This window comes from Microtus oregoni, unplaced genomic scaffold (genome assembly GCF_018167655.1).
Source record: "Microtus oregoni isolate MIOR12 unplaced genomic scaffold, Mior012 000035F_ref0000213, whole genome shotgun sequence".
NCBI classification, from domain to species: Eukaryota; Metazoa; Chordata; class Mammalia; order Rodentia; family Cricetidae; genus Microtus; species Microtus oregoni.
In genome coordinates, this window is record NW_024543094.1 from 3,919,555 (window position 1) to 3,939,493 (window position 19,939).

At 41.3% G+C, this 19,939-nt stretch overlaps 1 protein-coding gene across 7 annotated transcripts in view; it reads left to right on the plus strand.

Moving 5' to 3' along the window:
• Hecw1 (HECT, C2 and WW domain containing E3 ubiquitin protein ligase 1) overlaps positions 1–19,000 on the plus strand; it is a 256,017-nt gene extending 237,017 nt beyond the window's left edge. For all 7 annotated transcript variants that reach the window (XM_041630717.1, XM_041630722.1, XM_041630720.1 and 4 more), the window contains 8 exons: positions 81–194; positions 1,226–1,378; positions 4,501–4,599; positions 5,329–5,458; positions 6,947–7,093; positions 8,399–8,513; positions 11,272–11,470; positions 14,584–19,000. In XM_041630717.1, the coding sequence (XP_041486651.1) occupies positions 81–194; positions 1,226–1,378; positions 4,501–4,599; positions 5,329–5,458; positions 6,947–7,093; positions 8,399–8,513; positions 11,272–11,470; positions 14,584–14,695 (1,069 nt within the window). In that variant the 3' untranslated portion in view covers positions 14,696–19,000. The remainder of the gene's footprint in view (positions 1–80; positions 195–1,225; positions 1,379–4,500; positions 4,600–5,328; positions 5,459–6,946; positions 7,094–8,398; positions 8,514–11,271; positions 11,471–14,583) is intronic.
• The last annotated feature ends 939 nt before the right edge of the window (positions 19,001–19,939 follow it).

The window sequence follows — 19,939 nt, forward strand, 5'->3', positions numbered from 1 at the left end:
ACTGAGCACCCACGGCTCACATACAACAGTGCTCAGCACCCACTTCAATGCTTCCGTTCACCAATACCTTTTATTCTCAGGCTCATTATCCGCCGAGACCACTTGCTGGAGGGGACCTTCAACCAGGTGATGGCATACTCCCGGAAGGAGCTCCAGAGAAACAAGCTCTACATCACCTTTGTTGGAGAGGAGGGGTGAGGCACCGAGAGCTTCATACAGAGAGATCAGTGTGGGGAAATCAAATCCCAGGAGTGAGGGGTAATTTCTGTCAGGAAAGAATAGAGTAGCTGTAAACATTGGTCTAAATTAACTCAGAGCGTTATCTTATCAGTAAGCTTTTCTCTTCCCAGGCATTGTCAAGCCTTGCTCTTTAAAGAAAAAAAGAAAGAAAAGAAAAAGGAAAAAGGGTTATTGCCATGTCCCAGAGTCTGAGATCCCACGGCCAAAGTATAGTACAAATTAAAATCCTGAAACGCTGGACATTTGCTTTGTAGGTGGAGTAAAATCCTGAGGGGAGGGGGAACCTCTTCCTTCTAAAATGGATATATCAAATTATATACCAAAGAACTGTGTGCTTTTTGTGACTTTATGAATCACTGAAGTGTGTAATGTAGCTACCTAAAAGGCAAGTGAAGATGCACTTATAAGGTTGTATGCATACACACATACAAACATACACAACACACACACACACATGCACACACGAAAACATATACTTTTGCAGGAAATTTTTCCTATGCTCTACAGTAAGGCCTTGTTTGTAATGGGCCAGCAGTGTGTTTTGTCCTATAGATATTTGATGACCGAAAGAGGGAAGTTTGAAGACAACTACCACAAGAGTTTATTCACAGACATATGTTTAAAAATATCCCAAACCATGGCCAGGCAGTGGCAGCCCACACTTCTAATCCCAGCACGTGGAAGGCCGTGGCAGGCGAATCACTGTGAGTTCAAGGCCAGCCTGGTCTACAGAGAAAGTTTCAGAACAGCCAGGACTACATAGAGAAACCTTGTCTCGAGAAACAAACAAACAAACAAACAACAACAACAAAACAATTACTACACCTTCATTTTCTACTATAAATTGACGCCTCCTCTTGGAGTTCGCTATAAAGAAGAGAGACTGCTCTCTGCTTCTCGGGCCCCATACCTGAAAGACCTTGCTAGGATCTGGATAAGAAACTGTCACAAAGATGAACTTCCTGGACCTGTGTTTCCTTTGCAGCCTGGACTACAGTGGCCCTTCTCGAGAGTTCTTCTTCCTTTTGTCTCAGGAGCTCTTCAACCCTTACTATGGACTCTTTGAGTATTCTGCAAATGACACTTACACGGTGCAGATCAGCCCCATGTCGGCGTTTGTAGAAAACTATCTCGAATGGTACGCTCCCTAATCTTGACGCTCTTGTGGTTAAAAATTGCTCTCTTTCTTAGTCAAAAGTTAGCGGCATTTCTCTCCAGTAACTGATATGGAGCAGTTAGCCAGGAATGGTTCGATCATAAGAATAAATAACAGCTATAGAGAACATAAGATAAATTACCAAAGGCATTGGTGTTATAACAACTGTCAATTGGTATAAAATAGCCTAATTGCCTACTTAAAATACTCCTATAAGGCATAGATTTCAAAGATTAAGAATGTCAATGAAATCACAGATGTGTCGCTGAATGCTTCCCAGAGCTATTCATGGTTTTAAAAGGCCCTTACCTTGAGCCAGTATGCCTTCAGCACTGGATTTGTACCTTATGGTAAATAAAGTCCGCTGAAGACGTGTCCTCTGTAGTATATATGCCGGATGGTCTCTGTCAGTCTCCCAAGTATTACCTGGGTGGCCAGTGTGCTAGCCAGTGAATGTTAGGAATGTTGGAAGTCATCATGTTACCAATGATGAAGGGGAGGGGAGAGGCAGGGAGATGTGTCTGTGTATGTCAAGTAGTTGGCTGAAATTCTAGAGTTGATTTAATTCTACCAGTGAACTTCATGGAATATATACACCTCTAGAGTTTGATCTAACTGCTGACCTCAGGTTCCAGGCTATCAAACTCCAGAGTTATTCCCAGTTAATGAACTCTGTTCTCAGGCACTGGGGACAGATCTTCCTTCTCTGTACACTTCAGGTACTGAGGACAGATCTTTCTTTCTCTGTAACTTCAGACACTGGGGTCAGATCTTTCTCTGTACACTTCAGACACTGGGGACAGATCTTTCTCTGTACACTTCAGGGACTGGGGACAGATCTTTCTCTGTACACTTCAGACACTGGGGTCAGATCTTTCTCTGTACACTTCAGGGACTGGGGACAGATCTTTCTCTGTACACTTCAGGGTCTGGGGACAGATCTTTCTCTGTACACTTCAGTTCTTGGACCACACTTCCAGCTGCTTTCAGTTTTTGAACTGGCATCTGGCCTTCTCTCATTCCACAACTGTCTCCCGGAGATTCTTCTCATCCTGAGGGTGTAGCAAATCAAGCACCTCCCTGAATTGAGGTTGTTTCTGTTCATGGTCATCAGACCCCAGGGTAGCTCGGTTTTAAATACTAGGCTCCTTCTGGGGGAGGGGTGCTGTGAACTGCTGTCCTTTGGACATGACTTCTCCATTACACATACAAACTCACAGAAGCTCTGGTTAGCTGCCCAAGACCTGCGTAGAATAAACTGACCAGAAATTCCAGCATGGAGGTGGGATATATTCCTAAGGCCTCACCGAACTGAGTAGCTGTTGGTGGTTGATGATGGCAATGGGAAGAGGCGGCACTTTTCTATGAAGTGTTGCCTCTGGCAGGATGCCTGAGCCAGTGCATAACCCCACAGCCATGTGCATATATGGTTTTGTGTGTGTGTGTGTGTGTGTGTGTGTGTGTGTTTGTCAACAATTAATAAAAAAGGCCATGGATTTGAAAGAAAGCGGGGAGGGGATTATGTGGGAGAGTTTGGAGGGAGGAAAAAGGGAAGGGGGAAATGATGCAATTATACTAAAGTCCTCTTGTTTTTCTTTTTAAAATTATTATCCTTTTTTGAGATTATGAGCTAGAAGAGATGGCCTAGAAGGAGGAAGTATGGGGCACCTATAATTAAGATGCGCTGTATACGTTTATGAATTTCAAAGTATAAAGATAAAATAAACTAGTTTAACAACAACATGAAGATGGAAATGAGCCACAGTGCTCTGGTGAGGACCCCTTTGGGGCTGACCTAGTCTGCTGGGAAAGCCGCTGGGTCGAGAGCCACATGTGGACTTGAGACTTGTCTTGAGTAAAGATGTCAGTATCGTCTCACCATAGTGACTGGGAGGCCAGGGCAGATGCATGAACACCTGACAAAGAAGTTGCCTCAAAACCAGGCACACTGTCTTCAGAGTTTGCAAATACTCCGTTATCTTCAGGAATACAAACACAAAAATCAGCTGCAAAATCAGCTTCTGACAAATTCTAAGGATTCAAACCCATTTGGAAGACTCACCTAACTGGGCAGGAGGACTACTGGAACCTCACTAGGGACAGACACTCCTAAGCCATAGTGGCGGCTATATCTATCAATACGCCACCTAGCTCCTCTTGAGCCAGAAAAGGCCATGGTTAGGTGAAAACCTAATTAGAAAGAAAACAGGTGTACTCCAGTTTTGGAGTTAGGGACAGAAAGAGCAAAGCCTTCATAGCAAGTAAGCCACAGGACGGTAGACAGGCAGACAGGAAACTCCATAGAGCAGCCAAATTGAGGGCAAGCTACAGGTAGCCTTGCAACTCAGCCAAGCAGTTTTCTAGAAAAATGTCTAGAAAACAAGTTGCTTCAACAAAGATTGAAATCAGTAAGGGCCTTTATATCTGTAGGTGGCAGGGTCTACACGACCGGTTCTTCCTAGCAATCACATTGTTCTTTGATGGTGTAGCTGGCAATATTGAATAACAATGGTCGGTCAGGTTCCCTATCATCACGTTGTAATTGCATGGAACTGTCTCCCACTGTCTTTGAATACTAACAGCCATCTGTGATTGATAGTCAAGCCTCCACCTCCCAGCATGGAGTGACATTAGAAAATACCTAAACAAACACATTGTTCAGAGGGACGGGTTTCTGTTTTCTTGGGTCTAGGTTCTCTTTGGGTCTAACTTGGGTTTTATATTTCAGATTCCTCAATTTCCCTTCCTCAGCATTTCCTCTTCTTAAATAAGTAACAGTAGTCTGATCTTGGAACACAGAAGGTTTTGTTTAGGACATCCAAACCACACGACCGTTGTTAATGGTAAAGAATATGAAGAAGAATTGATGTCTCCTTATATCATCAATGGGCAGATTCATTGAGCTCTTTAAGATGAATACTATACAGAACTCATTGAACCGGGTGAAGGGATGCCCAATGGTACAGCACATGTTTTTCAACCTCGATTCCCATAAATAAAGCTTCAATAAAAATACAAATTTTAAAAAATAGTACAAATGATAGATTCTTAGTAATGTAAATTCCTACTGACTCTTACACTTCCCTGCCTTAATTGTGTTGCAGGTTCAGATTTAGTGGTCGTATCCTGGGGCTGGCTCTGATCCATCAGTATCTCCTGGATGCATTCTTTACAAGGCCCTTCTACAAGGGACTCCTGAAGCTGTAAGTGTCCTGTAGGATGATTCTGCCCAGGCTTTCTGCAGGATGACAGCGCTGACCTTTCTTATGTCTCTGGCCTTTTTACTAATTTGGCTCCAACCATTTCTAATAAGTTTCCATCTATTTCTTGTTCTGAGTGCCTATACATTTTCCATACCTTTTAATGTAACAAAATGGCATTGGGAGACTTTATGTAGGTATAAGAAATTACTCTATTGCCGGGCAGTGGTGGTGCACACCTTTAATCCCAGCACTCGGGAGGCAGAGGCAGGCGAATCTCTGGGAGTTCAAGGCCAGCCTGGTCTACAAGAGCTAGTTCCAGGACAGGCACCAAAGCTACAGAGAAACCTTGTCTTGAAAAACCAAAAAAGAAAAAAAGAAAAAGAAATTACTCTATTAACTAAACTGTGTAATGGACATTAGTTCATTTATATAGAAATGGTAACATTGTGAATATTGTATTACATTGTTGAGTAGAACTGACTTGTTTTTTAGTTACCTATGAGTCAATAATTATTTCATTTTTTATTATTGAAACTTTAGTAGTTTCTTTTCTAAGGGAAACGATTGAATAAGTTAAAACTTTTGAATTACTGCTTCGTCAATGTACTCAGAATTATCAAGTAATTATGAAACCGATTGTGCTTTATTGAAAATAAGCATAATCATGTTTGGAATGAGGTCTGGAAGACCTTCGTTCACTCATTTTCTTGCTGCCTTTGACTCTCCCAGGCCCTGTGATTTGAGCGACCTAGAATATTTAGATGAGGAATTCCACCAAAGTCTGCAGTGGATGAAGGACAATAACATCACAGATATTCTCGATCTCACCTTCACTGTTAATGAAGAAGTTTTTGGACAGGTTTGTGTGATGAGGATTTGGAAAAGACATTTTGTTGTTTGCTATGGTTAAAGCTAAAAAAAAAAAGCTTAGCCATCTTAGAAGGTTTTAAGTGCGCATTGCAGGGCTCTTAAATGCATTCCCATGGTTTGGCATCCAATCTCTAGAAATTCTTGCAAAACTGAAACTCTACCGATTAAACCATACCCTTTAATTCCTCCCACCCCCTAACTCCTGGGAAATACCAGATAATTTCTATTTTATGATTTTGACTCTAGATAGTTTAAACAAGTATCTGTTTCTGTCATCTGGTGGTTATTGTGACTAATGTTGCTGATGACATTAGTGACCAGAGATCTGGTTTGCCCCATACTGCCGGTCCTTTTGTATTGCATGTACTCATATAAGCAATTTCAGGTACAGGAGTGTTGAGTCATATAGTTTATTTTTAAATTAAGTAACAAGAATCTCACTGGTTCAAACCAATGTCCTCTGCAAGAGCAGCAAGTGCTCTCACCTACCGAGCCCCCTCCCCAGCCCCAGGACTTCTTTTTTGAACAGCACTGCCAGGGGCTCTTCCTTCCTTCCATCACTTTGATGGTCCTACAATATGATATGGCTCTACCCTATGCAGGGGTTTTGAAAATCAAATGTAACTATGGATAATTAAACAATCCAAATAATACCATAAGATACAAGGTATCTTCAAAACTATGTAATAGTTCTTTTACTACATCCACTTAGTCCTCCAGTATGCATAGGTCTCAATACTACATAGCAGGAAATTTCCCATGTATTTGCTGCAAGAATTTACTAATATAATATTAAATCTGTTGGCCAAATGGGTGGGAGACCCATTCAAATTTCATACTAAATCATAAAACACAAATAGAGAACACCACTAACAGCAAAGGATGGGTTAATGATATCTAAGCTGATAAAACATTTCCGAGATATATTTTTCAGAGAAAAAGATAATGAATAACAGAGTATATGCTGTATATGTATGTGTTATGTGTATATTTATGTGTGTATTAGCTTAGAAAAACATATGGAGTATATTTTTATATCTCTAGTACATGAAAAGCATCAGACAGAGCCTAGCTCCCGGTTGATGAGTTTGTCTTTTGAGGCATGAGTGCATGCTGAGTGGAGACTGCTCTGCTCCTTCGTGGTCTGCTTCCTAGCCATGTTTGCAGCCAGCTCGGAGAAACAAACCTTTCTACCTGCTTCTGCTTTTCTTCTCATTGGGTGCCCAAGGAAGGGCTTGCTGCGTAACAGCCGCAATCTGCTGCCCTAATTGAGATTCAGAGACATCGAATATCTGGCCGTAGTGTTGAGAGTATAGCTCTTCTAAGATATTTAAAAATGGGGTTCCAACAACAAAAACTTCCCTGGTAACTTCCAGGGAAAGAAAAGGGCCTTTTTGCGCTGTCGCCCTAAACAAAAATGTCTCCTCGGGAGACAAGCTGACTGATAGGCATAACTAGCCTCCCGTTTACTTGCAAGGTAACAGAGAGAGAGCTGAAGTCTGGAGGAGCCAACACGCAGGTGACTGAGAAGAACAAAAAGGAGTACATTGAGAGGATGGTGAAGTGGCGGGTGGAGCGCGGTGTGGTGCAGCAGACCGAAGCCTTGGTGAGGGGCTTCTACGAGGTAAGACCCCAGGTGACCTAGGAAAGTGGGCCACAGTGCTCTGCTGTGGAACCTGTGCCTCTCCTGGAGTTCAGTGAGGAGCAAAACCTCAATAGCTCGGAACAGAGAGAAAGAAGCGAGAGAGGCAAGGTTTAAGGTCTCACGCCCAGAGGGGGTGGAACCTGTAGCTGGGCCGGATAGATGGACAGCCAGACTTCTTCGTGAATACAAGCCCTGTCAGAAGTTAAATGTTCTCAGAGAATTGTCACTGGTTTGGCCCTGTTGTGCCAGGTGAGGAAGCATCCAGTGTTTCCTGGGTAGCTAGGCGGATGTGGCTTTTCCCTCAGTCCACTGAAGCAGAGTAAGCAGAAGCACTAGGGAGTACTAGCCTCTCCTGCTGGGCATCTGTTCTGCTACATGTCGTCAGGCTGAGCAGAAAATTGAGAAGACAGACAGAAAGACTTCCCGTGCCCAAAAATGGTGTTGTTATACTTCAATTTAGAAATTCAGTTTAGAAGTTTCTTTTCTAATTCAGTGCCCACCACTTGTTGGTCCAAAGCGGGCAGCACTGGAGACATTCCGCTGAGCCTGGCGGATCTGGCAGAAGATGGAAAGCCATAGCACAGAGTTCTGCCCAATCCTTAGCAGGGAGGGCAAGGAAACAGGACGGGGGGGGGGGGGGGGGACCTGCAAGAAATGCATGACAATTTCATGAGAAAGACATGCAATAAAACTTGAAAACATAAATATGACTTCAGAAAATCAAGTTGGGATTGTTAGTGAAATCAGGAAGGGTCTGAAATGCTAAGAAGCATGGGATTTTTCCCTCTGTTCCCAGCCCACGAAGGACTGTGTTCTAACATGCTAGTCGGTGACTACCACTGGGGCTTTTGTAGTAAAGAGCATAGACTGGGCATCTTCTAAGCACCAGGAATCCGTTTCCCACAGTCATAGAGACGGGCAAGTCCAAGATAAAGACGCTGGCAGATTCTGTTGCTAAGGACCCAGGTTCCAGGTGACAGCTTCTTGCCTCCTGTCAGTGTGTGTCTTCTCTAGGGGTACTAACCCTGCCTCAGGGCCTCGTGATCTCATTTTGAGATTATAATGCAATTACATCATTTAAGGCTCCAGAGAGCTGGGGGTAAAGATTATAACATGTGAGTAAGATAGGAGAGATGAGTGTTAAGAGAACGGCCATGATCTTGAATTTGGAAATGGCTGCCTTTCAAAGGGCAAGTGGTAAATGATAGTCACTTTCCCAGCCTGACAGCAACAACAGTAACCATGGCTACCACCTCCTCATGTGCTAATGCTATTGTCTTCCAGGTGGTCGACTCAAGGCTTGTCTCCGTGTTTGATGCAAGGGAGCTGGAGCTGGTGATTGCTGGTACTGCCGAAATCGACCTGAACGACTGGAGGAATAACACCGAGTACCGGGGAGGTGAGTAGCAGCACTTTTGATAAGAAATGTTTTAAAGAAAAATTGTTGAAATAAAATTGATACAGTGCAAAACTGGCCATCCTAAAATAAACAATTCAATAATATTTAGTGCATTCAAAATTCTGTGTAACAGTGACTTCTACCTGGGTCTAAAATACTTTCGTCGTCTAAAGAAAGGTTGTACCCATCAAGCAGTTGTTCTCACCCCTCGTTTCCATGTTCAGACTCGGGACATCTCTACTCTGTCTCAGTAGACTTACAATTCTAGAAATATCACAGAAGTACTGCCATACAAAACACGGTCCCTTTGTCTGCCTTCTTTGACTTATTGTACTTTTTTGAGATTCATCCATGTTGTGGCATGATCTAGTATTTCATTCCTTTGTATAACTAAGTAGTAGTCCATTGCGTAGTTCACACATTTGCCATTCTGGGGATTAAACTTAAGGCCTGGTGCCTCCTCAGCAAATGCTGTATCACTAATGAGTATCCCGAGCCCTGTTTATCACTTTTCTAAACCTTCAAAGACTTATCCTTACTTCAGTACAAAATAGCTATTTGCACAGCTTCTAACTGAACTTCTTTCAGACAACAGTAGCCCCTGGCATGGCTATGTAAAAGCACACAGATAGCACACCTCCTGTGTGTGAGCTCTTGAGTAGCCTGTGCTCTGTCAGAGAAACATCTCTCGCTTCCTGGAGAATTTTAGCCTGCTTTGCCTCGGTCCATGCTTGCTTCCACAGAGTTCTAACTGTTCTCTCTCTATCTCTATCTCTTTATCTCTCTCTTTCTATCTCTCTTTCCTCTCTTCATAATTTAAGAAGTTATTTTCTGAGTCATGTGTGAACTTCCCTTTGGTCTGAATGAATAAAGCTCATTTCTGTCCATTTTATATTCACCATTTCTCAACAACACAGACTGTGATTCTTACAGTATGACTATTTCATGTTGATATAGGGATTATTGCCCCAGAACACCTGAAACTTTAGATTAGTCATCTACAGCAGAAAAAGAATATGAACCACGTGTGTAGTTTTGAATTTCTTTCTTTCTTACATTTGTTTGTTTATTTGTACACCCTTGGTTGACTTAGAACTATGTAGACCAAGCTGATCTCAAACTCACAAAGATCCTCCTGCCTCTGCAGCCTAAATTTTGCATGTGCCGCCACACCTGGCACTAACTAAATTTTTTAATAGCCATATTAGAAAAAGTACAAACAAGCAACTGCAATTTATGTCTTTTAGTTTAATATGTCCAAAATACTATTTCAGCATGGGATTGGCATAAGAAATCCTTAATGCAGAATATGGATACCTCTGTACCCTTGCAAACATCACTTGCATCAGATCAGACCGTTATCTTTCCCCCCCAAAACACAGCCTTATTACTCACAGAAGACTTTGGTAAGATTTGGCCTCAAAATTTCTCTTTTCAGGTAAAATATTAGGGAGAAATCCCAACCAGTGTAACAGATGGGGGGGAAAAAAACAAAGGGACACCTGGAGTGGCATTTCATTTGTATTTTAATAAATAAAGCCTGCCTGGGGGTTGGGAGAGTAAAACAGCCACCCTGGTCAGCCTTACAGACCAGACAGTGGTGACACACACCTTTAATCCCAGTAGCTACACACTTTGCCTTAGAAACTGGGTAGTAGTGGCGCGCGTCTATAAACTCTAAAAGGTTTATAAAGTGGGAGGAGACAGTTCTCAGGCTCAGGCTCATTCTGAGATTCTTGGAGGTAGGATCGCCATTTCGGACTGAGGTAAAGGTAAGAGCCAGTGGCTGGCTGTTTTACTTTCCTGACCTCAGGTTAAATCCCAATTTCTCTCTCTCTCAGTTTTTATTAATCGTGCTTCAGACACCAACTCAACCTCCTTCAATCACTCAGTTGTAAAACCCGCTTGATATTGCCATGCAGATCAGTTAAGAAAACTGCTGGCCTAAGTATTCTGCAGACCCAGTAAGATCCCTAAGGTCCCAGCATCCCCTGACCTCGACTCTACAGACAACTTGTGTGAGCTGACTTCCTGATGCCTCATGGTTTTCTCATTTTCCTTATCTATTTCTTCTGCTAAGAATGTCCTTTCCCTTTGCACTACTACACAAATGCATTCCTGCTTCCTTCACGAAGCTTTCTCAGTTTCTACCCACATTGTGCCCCTTATCTTCAAATGCCTCTTCCCTTGTCATGGTTGTATCTCTCAAGCCTAGCCTCCTCAATAGTGCCTTAAAGCAGCTCCCAGCCCAGGCTGACTCAGAGAACAACTGTGTGGTGGATACAAGCTTTTCTTGGGGGGCAGTCATGACTGCTTGGAACCTATCGTCTTCAGCCAACTTTGCATGTTATCTCTCTCTGATCTTAAAGCCCAGACTCTCCGATGTTATATTGTTTCTGAGAGCTAAGACATCAGAACAAAGAAAACATAGATGGTCTGTCTTTGTTGAACCTTTTGTTCATTACTTACACTCATATAAGGCTGGGCTATTTTAGGTTGTATAACAGTTGTTTAGATAAATACCTCAGAAGAAACTTCTCAAATACCCAGCTCTTTTGTAAAATTGCTGTTATCTAAAACTGCTTGTTTTAAAACTTAACCAAGTTATATAAATTAGTTTAGACCTGCCTATCTAAATGCCATCAGCAGCAGAATCAAAAGACCCCACGCTATGGTTCAGTTAACACATCTGTTTCTTCCTCCTTCCTCCACATTCCCTTTCTCCTCACCACGACCTCTTTTTTTTTTTTTTAACCAGGTTATCATGACAGCCACCTTGTGATCCGCTGGTTCTGGGCTGCGGTGGAACGGTTCAACAATGAGCAGAGATTGAGATTACTCCAGTTTGTGACAGGAACATCGAGTGTGCCCTATGAAGGCTTTGCAGCTTTGCGGGGAAGCAACGGACTTCGACGGTTCTGCATCGAGAAGTGGGGGAAAATTACATCTCTTCCCAGGTACAGAGCTCCCACCAGCCTGCATGCTTTGCTATTTGAGTTTGGGTGATCATCTTTTAAGATAGAATTCTTGCTTGCCAGTCATTGTTTTTTGAGTTATTAGTTAAAGATGTAAGTAAGGTGCCTCTAAGACATGGGCTGAGACTATATCCCTAGTGAACTTTTAATTGTTGATCATATATAAACCTCAGCAGCACCAAAATACCTTTGCTAAATCTATATAATTGAATGATTAATGAAGTATAGCTTTCATCTAATTTTCCCAGACTTCTGTGCTTTCCTCATATAACAGTTCATACGATGTTGGTGAGTATTGAGTGATTCTGTTCCTGAGAAGAACTAACCAAATGTCTGCTCACACCAAATAAAGAGCTGAAAACAGATCCAAGGAATGATAGCACCAAAGCACAACTTTGTGAGCCAATGACTTTTATTGGAGATAGAGGTACATGGGTGAGAGGTCACTTACAGGAGCAGAAATGACTCAGACAGACACATCACCAAACACCCACCGCAGAATGGCTCACTAAGGCTAGAAATGTGGAGTGCACAACTTGCGTGTAGCTCAGTAGGCTTGAAAGTGTTTGTTCCAGGCAGCTCAGTTAGTCTCGGCTCCTAAAAAAATTATCACAATCACAGTTTTTAAAGAGATGTTTCTCAGGAAGCAGAGGCAGGCAGATCTCTGAGTTCAAGACTAGCTTGGATTACAGGGCAAGTTCCAGGACAACCAGGACTACACAGAGAAACCCTGTCTCCAAAAGTAGATAGATAGATAGATAGATAGATAGATAGATAGATAGATAGATAGATAGATAAGCTCTTATATTGAAACAATGATTCACAGTATGAAAGGAGTTTTTGTGTGTTTTGGTTTTGAAGTGCACACATAGTGTGTGTTCTTATTCCCATTTCATAGGTGAGAAAACTGAGATCCAAAAAAGATTAGCTGACTTTCCAAGATCATAAAGTTGACAAGTGACTAGCCTGCAGTTAGAATTGGGGGTGCAAAACCTTGGTTCCCTTCGTGCTACACTAACCAACACCAACACCAAGCTGCAGGAACCACACCGGAAGCCAGGCATGGTGGCACATGCCTTTAATCCCAGCACTTGAGAGGCAGAGGAAGGTGAATCTCTAAGTTTGAGACCTGTATGGTCTACAAAGCAAGTTCTAGGAGAGCCAGGGCTACACAGCAAAACCCAGTCTTAAAAGAAAAACAAAACATAAAAACTCACCGCTGAAGTATGAGGCGCAATTAGGAACACTAAATCTAACTGAACTCATTGTGGATGCTCAGTAGACCTTATCTAGGGACGTTAACTTAGGGGTTGAAGAACTCAACAGAAGCAGCCGGTGAAGACACTGAGCATTCAGAGTGCATTCTGCTTTCCATATCTGTTTATTCCCCCAAATTATCTCCATAGAATGAATATGGTTCTAATTACTTTAGGGGATTCTTTTCTACATTTTCACTCACAATAGCCATAAAAATGACCAGAGGAAGAAAACTCGATGCCTGGTCATACCTTGCTCCAGGCTACTTCACCTAACACCAAAAGCATACTTGGGGTCTTACTGTACCACCAATTATGTCGGCCATAGTCCAGTGGGTAGACTACTTTCTGTCTTTCTAAACACCAAGAAAAGCACTATAATCTTTGCCCCATCCAGTTTTCTGAGTTTGTTTTTATTTTCAAATATTGTGATAGTATCTCAAGTATTTCAGTTGTCTTCTTTTGAAGTAATCTAGGCCTTCCTGACATTTGGTGAACACAGAACTCTTCTAATATCTATTTATTTCATATTTTCTCCCAGTAAAGTCCTTAAAGCCTACAGGGAGGCAGGCAGGAAAAGGTGGGGCTGAGTGAACACAGGAGGCAGTTGTTGCCAAAAACAGGATTGGATGTTGGGTAGACAAAACACCAACGCTCTCCTCAGATTCTCCCTCAACAGAAAACCTTACCTTCTCTCTTCCTTCATCCCTTTCTTTATCCTCTGAAGAATCTGCACTATTCTGAGCACTGAGCCGGCTTGTCCTAATTTACTTAACTCAGAACACAGGTATAGGTTGTAAACACTTCCCCAGGGGATCTTGTAATTCAAACACTTAATGTCCTGAATAAAATTCGAGTGATGAGTTTACTTTTATTTTGTGGGTTTGTTTCATTTTGTTTTAGCTTAGTGTCTTTTGTGTGTGTGTCCTGGTTGATATATAAACACTATTTCAACACACCGCTCACCCAACCTAGGAGAAAAAAAGCATAAAATTAACTTCCAGCTGCACCAAAACACTCTTCTCCATGCTTTGACAAAGGACCAGCATCAAGTTTCCATAGAAACAAAGAATTGTTGGCAGGAAACAGCTATTAGGGAAAACTCTGTGTGGTTTTGTATCCTCCGCTCTCTGCTGGGTATCCACATAGGCGTTTCCTACACCTGTGTGATCCATGTAATAGAGAAGAACATTGCTAGTCGAGGGCAGACACAGGTGAGTGTGCAGACCTTGGGCCTGCAGAAGGAAGCCCAGTCTGAGCAAGGCCTCAGGAATTGCAATGGTGGAAAGACCCCCCCCCCCCCCCGCCGCCAGGCTTGAGCAAGGACTGACTCTTCAACTGACCTGTTCTTGGGAGTGGTCATTTAAGCTCTTGGTCAACAGTATGTGTCCTGCATACTCGTATGGAGGAGCTAAGCTTATTTCAGAGCACACCTGATGTGGAGAATTGGATCTCAGAATTACAGAGCATTGTTAACTCTTCAGCAAGGCCCAGAACTCAGAGCGAGGCAAGAATGCTTAGCACTAACGATGTCCCTGCCTCCTTCACATCTAAGTACATAGTTAAACTTCAGATCAGGATAGCGGCACAGGGCTGGCCATTGGCTTGCTCCTGTGGTTACAGTGTAGTATAGTTTTCTTACAAACAGCAGTTAATAACTGTTTCTGGTTCTCCAGTTTCCTGAACGTGTCATGTCTCAATGGCCATGGCTCACCATTTGTAGTGTTCCGTGGTTGTCCTAAATATTGTCTAGCTCACTCTTTATTCCCCTTTTGAGTTATTGATGTATCCAGAAGCAGTCTTTAAAATACTCTGACCAGTGTTTCCTCCCCCGTCCAGAGCACATACATGCTTCAACCGGCTGGATCTCCCCCCATACCCTTCATACTCCATGTTGTATGAGAAGCTGCTAACAGCAGTAGAAGAAACCAGCACCTTCGGACTTGAGTGAGGAAGTGGAACTTTGCCTGACATCATCCTGAACCGTGACACCACCCTTTCCAGGATGACTTCCTTTCCCTCCGTTGACTTTGGTATTCCATGGTTTTTATTTCAGAGCAAATTAGAATTGGCAAAAGCTGTGCATGAAGAATTGCCTTCTTCTAAGATCTAACCTTCAGGCTTGTCTCCTCTGTTTCCAATGAACTGCTAGCCTGTATGCAATACTACAAAACAGCTGTCTCAAGGTCTGTGCACACCTCCACATACCTCCATTCCTAACAATGAAACACGAGTGCGAGTCGCGCCACACTTGACGAAATGGTAATAAATGTTTACTTCCATTTCTATCATTTAAGGATAATTTCAGCTGTGAGCATTCCATGCTTTTATATGCCCATGTCTTCCAAGCCGAACCAATCACTTTTCATAATTTCTAATGACCAATTCATAATTTCCAGACCTAGGAGCTGACTGATTTTTTTTTCCCTCTCTATCTCGGCATATGCTATTCATTCTATCCATTCAATGGACAGCCAAGGCCACAAAGAAATTTTTTTTCTTCATTCAACTCATGATTCACAGGTGACATCAGTCCCATCATCCAGAACTAGCCTAGACATATGGTGCAAATATGAAACTTCCAGCAATTAACAACAGCAAGAGAAAAGGTTATCAGTAAACCCAATGGCTAGAAGGACTATAAACGCAGCTTGAGAAGGGGAGAGTGGGGAGAGCATCCCTGGGGAACACTCGCCACTCAAGAAGCACAAACTTGTGCGCCATGTCCAAGGAAGCAATCGTTATTGCTGTAGATTGAAAGATGAACCTTTAACTCAAATGTTGCTACATAGAAAGTGACAGGGCAAACAGGAAAAAAGACAGGACCTAGGACACTTATCCAAATACGTGAATTTTGTTAATCTATTCTCACACGCATAGTACAAACAGATCTCATGGCTTTTGTTGAAGCCAGGTTTATTTACTTGACCAGTAAACCTTTTATTTCTTTGTAACTTTGATATTTTTCTCACTCTTTTTTCTCTTCTTTTGTTATTCATGGTGTTCCCATTCTGTCACATCTGATGTTCACAGAAACCACATAAGGAGCTGCGGAGAGTGACGGTGCTTGTTAGGGACCACGGGCAATAGAAACTTCTCCTTCATCCATAGCAATTTTTCCGAGACATACTGACTTATGTCCAAAAAAAATCATTTTTTTAGCATTTAGCAAAATATCTAAGAAAATGTGTTTTTAGGAAAACACTTTCGGGCTCCACAGACAGCCTGACATCTTGATTACATTTGCGATAAACCTAACCATACTGGTCATTTGCTATTTTTGTAACCATGTTATCCATGTTGTCTGGAATACGACATAAATGAAAGTGTTTTTCTTCACTGGGAAAAAGAAAAGCTAAAGAGACTCAACTATTTAAATATCCGTTGTTATAATCAGCATGTTAAAACAAGGGGGAAAGTCTGATAAGGTAAAGCTATCTTCAGATGAAGCCATGCCTCGTGGCTTATTACACCAGTGCAGAATGTTCCTGCTCTCTAAAATATATTTTCTTAGTAAAAATTAATCACAATGCCAAACACTCCTTGCTCCTGTATGTCTGTTGTCAAACAGGAAGTATACATAATGGAAACTTAGCTTCCTAGTGTTGTCTAAATAAAAGTTTTACTAAAAATGGAATATAAGTTGTATGATACACAGCTTAGGAATAGGTCAAATTTGGTCCATATTTCCAGTATGGAAAAACAATGAATTCCAATGGAGTTGTTCTTTATTAATGAACTCAGAACAAAAGGACTACAAAAATCACTTTCACTAAATCTTTAGCTCATTGAACAGCATATTTAGAATTCATTTTATACATACATAAAACTCATTTATTCAAGCATTCAGCGTTTTTAGCACTTGCCATACGTTGAAAAGGAGGAAGTTGTAGGTTCAAGTGTAGGAAGCGGCTCCTGGAGAGGTTTACAGTTTACAAAAATGAGACAATCTATTAACTGGTTTACTGTTTAGTCTACCAACGTACAAAAGAAACAAATAATCTTAGAAATTACATTTGAATAAGAAACTCAGATAAATGTTTTGGGGTTTTGTTTGTTTGTTTCGTTTTTGTTAACTTTTAGTTATACCTCTATCCTAATGCCAGGCTCTACATGAATCCCAACAAGCAAACATAACAGCAATAGTATTTTTTAAAGATTTGTGTATTTATTATGTATACAGTGTTCTGCTTTCCTGTATGCCCACATGTAAGGACATCAGATCTCATCATAGATGGTTGTGAGACACCATGTTCTTGCTGGGAATTGAACTCAGGACCTTTGGAGGAGCAACCAGTGCTCTTAACCTCTGAGCCATCTCTCCAGCCTCAGCAGTAGTATCTTTTTATCAATTATTTAAGAATGTTTACAACGTATTTAAATCATAATCATCCAACACTCTTCTTCCTAATTCCTCCTAGATCCACTCCTCAGCCTTCAGTTCCTTCTCAATTTCATGCCATCCTTTCCTTTACAATCTATTGAGTTCAGTTTATGCTGTCCATAAGCTAATTAGTGTAACGCCATCCCCTGGAGGATGTAAACATATCTTATGTGTAAAAAAAAAAAACTGACTCTCATAACTGGGTTGTAAGTGGCATGCACCTTTAATCCCAGCACGTGGAAAGCAAAGGCAGGCAAATCTCTGTGAGCCCGGTCTACAGAGTGAGTTCTGGGACAATCAGCGCTACATAGTGAGACTCCGTTTTGAAAAAGGAAGAAAGAAAGGAAGAAAGAAAGAGAAAGAAAGAGAAAGAAGAGAAAAGAAAGGAAACTGACTCTCAAATGCCATTAGCTGTCAATAGATCCTCAGATAGGGTTGGGGGCCTTATGAAAAATAATAGTAAAATAGAAAAATGAAAAATGGCATCAATACCAACACCAAAGTTACTGAGAGAATACACGGCTTGCTTCATAGAGCCCAACATATGGCTTCAGCTTTGCAGGGAAGAAAGAAATCAAAGGAAAGAGGAGCTCAGAAATTAGTCATGAAAAGACACTTTTTAAATCATATGAGATTAATTTTAAAATTATACATAATTTCAATATATATATATACATATAAACATAACTATACATATAACCACATGTTTATATGTATATACACTTACACATAAGGAAATAACTGTAGAAATAATTTTTCTATTAATTTTAATGGGTGGAGACATAAATCACCTCAAATGACATAATTCTTTGGGTAACACAGATCTTTTGTGACCCTACATAGTTCTTTAACTTTTTTTCTCCATAAAGGCAATTGCAAAATAATCACTTACAAGTCATAACATCCCTAAAGCAAGATTTTTATATCTAGTTTTATGAGTATGACATCCTTTATTGGGAGACAATATTCAGTAACATGAAGATGGGACTCTCCCCGATAGAAATTGAGTCTTCACAGTCAGAACTATTCTAGAACTACTGGATTCTCTATGACATCCTATGTACATGAGCTGGAGAACATTGTGATAAGTTTTTACTACCATCACTATTATAGCACAAATATTTTGGGAAAGTTAATAAATAAAATGAAGTGTGAAATGATATTTTGGCAAGCTTGATTCATGAAAGATTTCAATATTTTTCCTGTTAATAATGAAGCTGCATCATTCAGCAGTAAGAATGTTTGTATGGCAAGCCAGCGAGCTGAGTTTTCCATGAAACTTCTAACAGTATGCAATCTCATTGTCAGTCCATGTGTCCAGCCACATGTCTCAAATTTGGGTTCTGAAAATTTCTAAGTTGCCACAAATGTATTCCCAGTCAAGATGAAACACTTTCAAATGAAAGTAGTTAGAACTTTACATAACAAAATGTGGTGCTTTATTATTCTTCTTGTTGTTATTATTATGATTATAATTACTATTATGTCTTTTGGTGTTTGTTATTGAAACCTCTGCAATACTGTATCATACATGTGCAGGGTGACTATTCCAGCTATCACAAGGTCCAAAAGAGAAAGTATTATTTTCCTGTTAATGACATGTAGTCCCTTTGTTCTAGTAGATACAAGGTGCCTAGAGGTAGTATATAGAGTAAATATCGTTCCATTAGTCTACTTCCTGCAGCTTCCATTATCTGAGGAAATGTCCATTACAATTTTGTTTACAAGTCTTTGTTCTAGTCACTAACAGAAGACGTCCATACTACTGGGCTGATTTTGCTTACATCTTCAAAAGAAATGTCACGTGATACTCAGGCCTCGCTTTCTCTTCCATCATACATCTTCAAGGAATGTCAATAAACTCACTTTGGTATGGCACTGAGTGTGTTTCTTATTGCAAAGAGAAGTCTGTGGTAACACATGAAAATATCTCTCAAACCTGTGCTCTTGATGAATAGTGTAAGCAATGAAACAACACGGAGTGATAGCAGCTTCCAGGGCTGTAGTAATAAGGAGCGGCGGGGCTGCGTTCCCAGCACCCCGGCCGCCTGCCCGGCTTATGCCCCGAAATAACAACACACAAACTGTATTCATTTAAACACTGCTTGGCCCATTCTCTTCTAGGCTAATTCTCACATATTAATTTAGCCCATTTCTAATCATCTGTGTATGGCACCCCAAGGTGCACTTACCAGGAAGATTCTAGCCTATGTCCATCCTGGGTCGGAGCTTCATCCCAGGAGCCGGGCATGGGTCTCTCTCAGGCATCTGCTCCCGAGAGGAGAGCTGTCGAGTCTGACCTCACTTCCTCTTCCTTCCAGCGTCCTGTTCTGCCTACTCCTCCCACCTATCTTTCAACCAATAAAATGGGTCAAGGCAGTTCCTTTATTAGCCAATGACCTTCCTCCATCACAGGGCAAATAACCTCATTATTATTATGCCTATAAATCCATGAATAAAGGAGCAGATTTTAAAAGAATTTCCTTGCACATGCCTTCTAGGGCCCTATACAAACCATATGAGTTTCATTTCATAATTGTCCCTTATGCAGAACAGGAAGGCACTAGTTTGTAGGAAATCCTACCAGCTAAGAAGTTTTTATGAAAACTTCAGACGGGGTCCTTGGAGGGTTACTATTGAGCAAAAGTCACAAATGACCAATATAATCATAATATCTTTCAGAGCCTGAAAACTACCCACCATGTGGCTCTCCCTATGTAAACAGATTTTATTTATTCTTTGAGGTAAAGAAGCATTTTTATTTGAAAAGGCGTGAGTAGGAATGAGAGAATGGAAACAGGTAAGACTGAG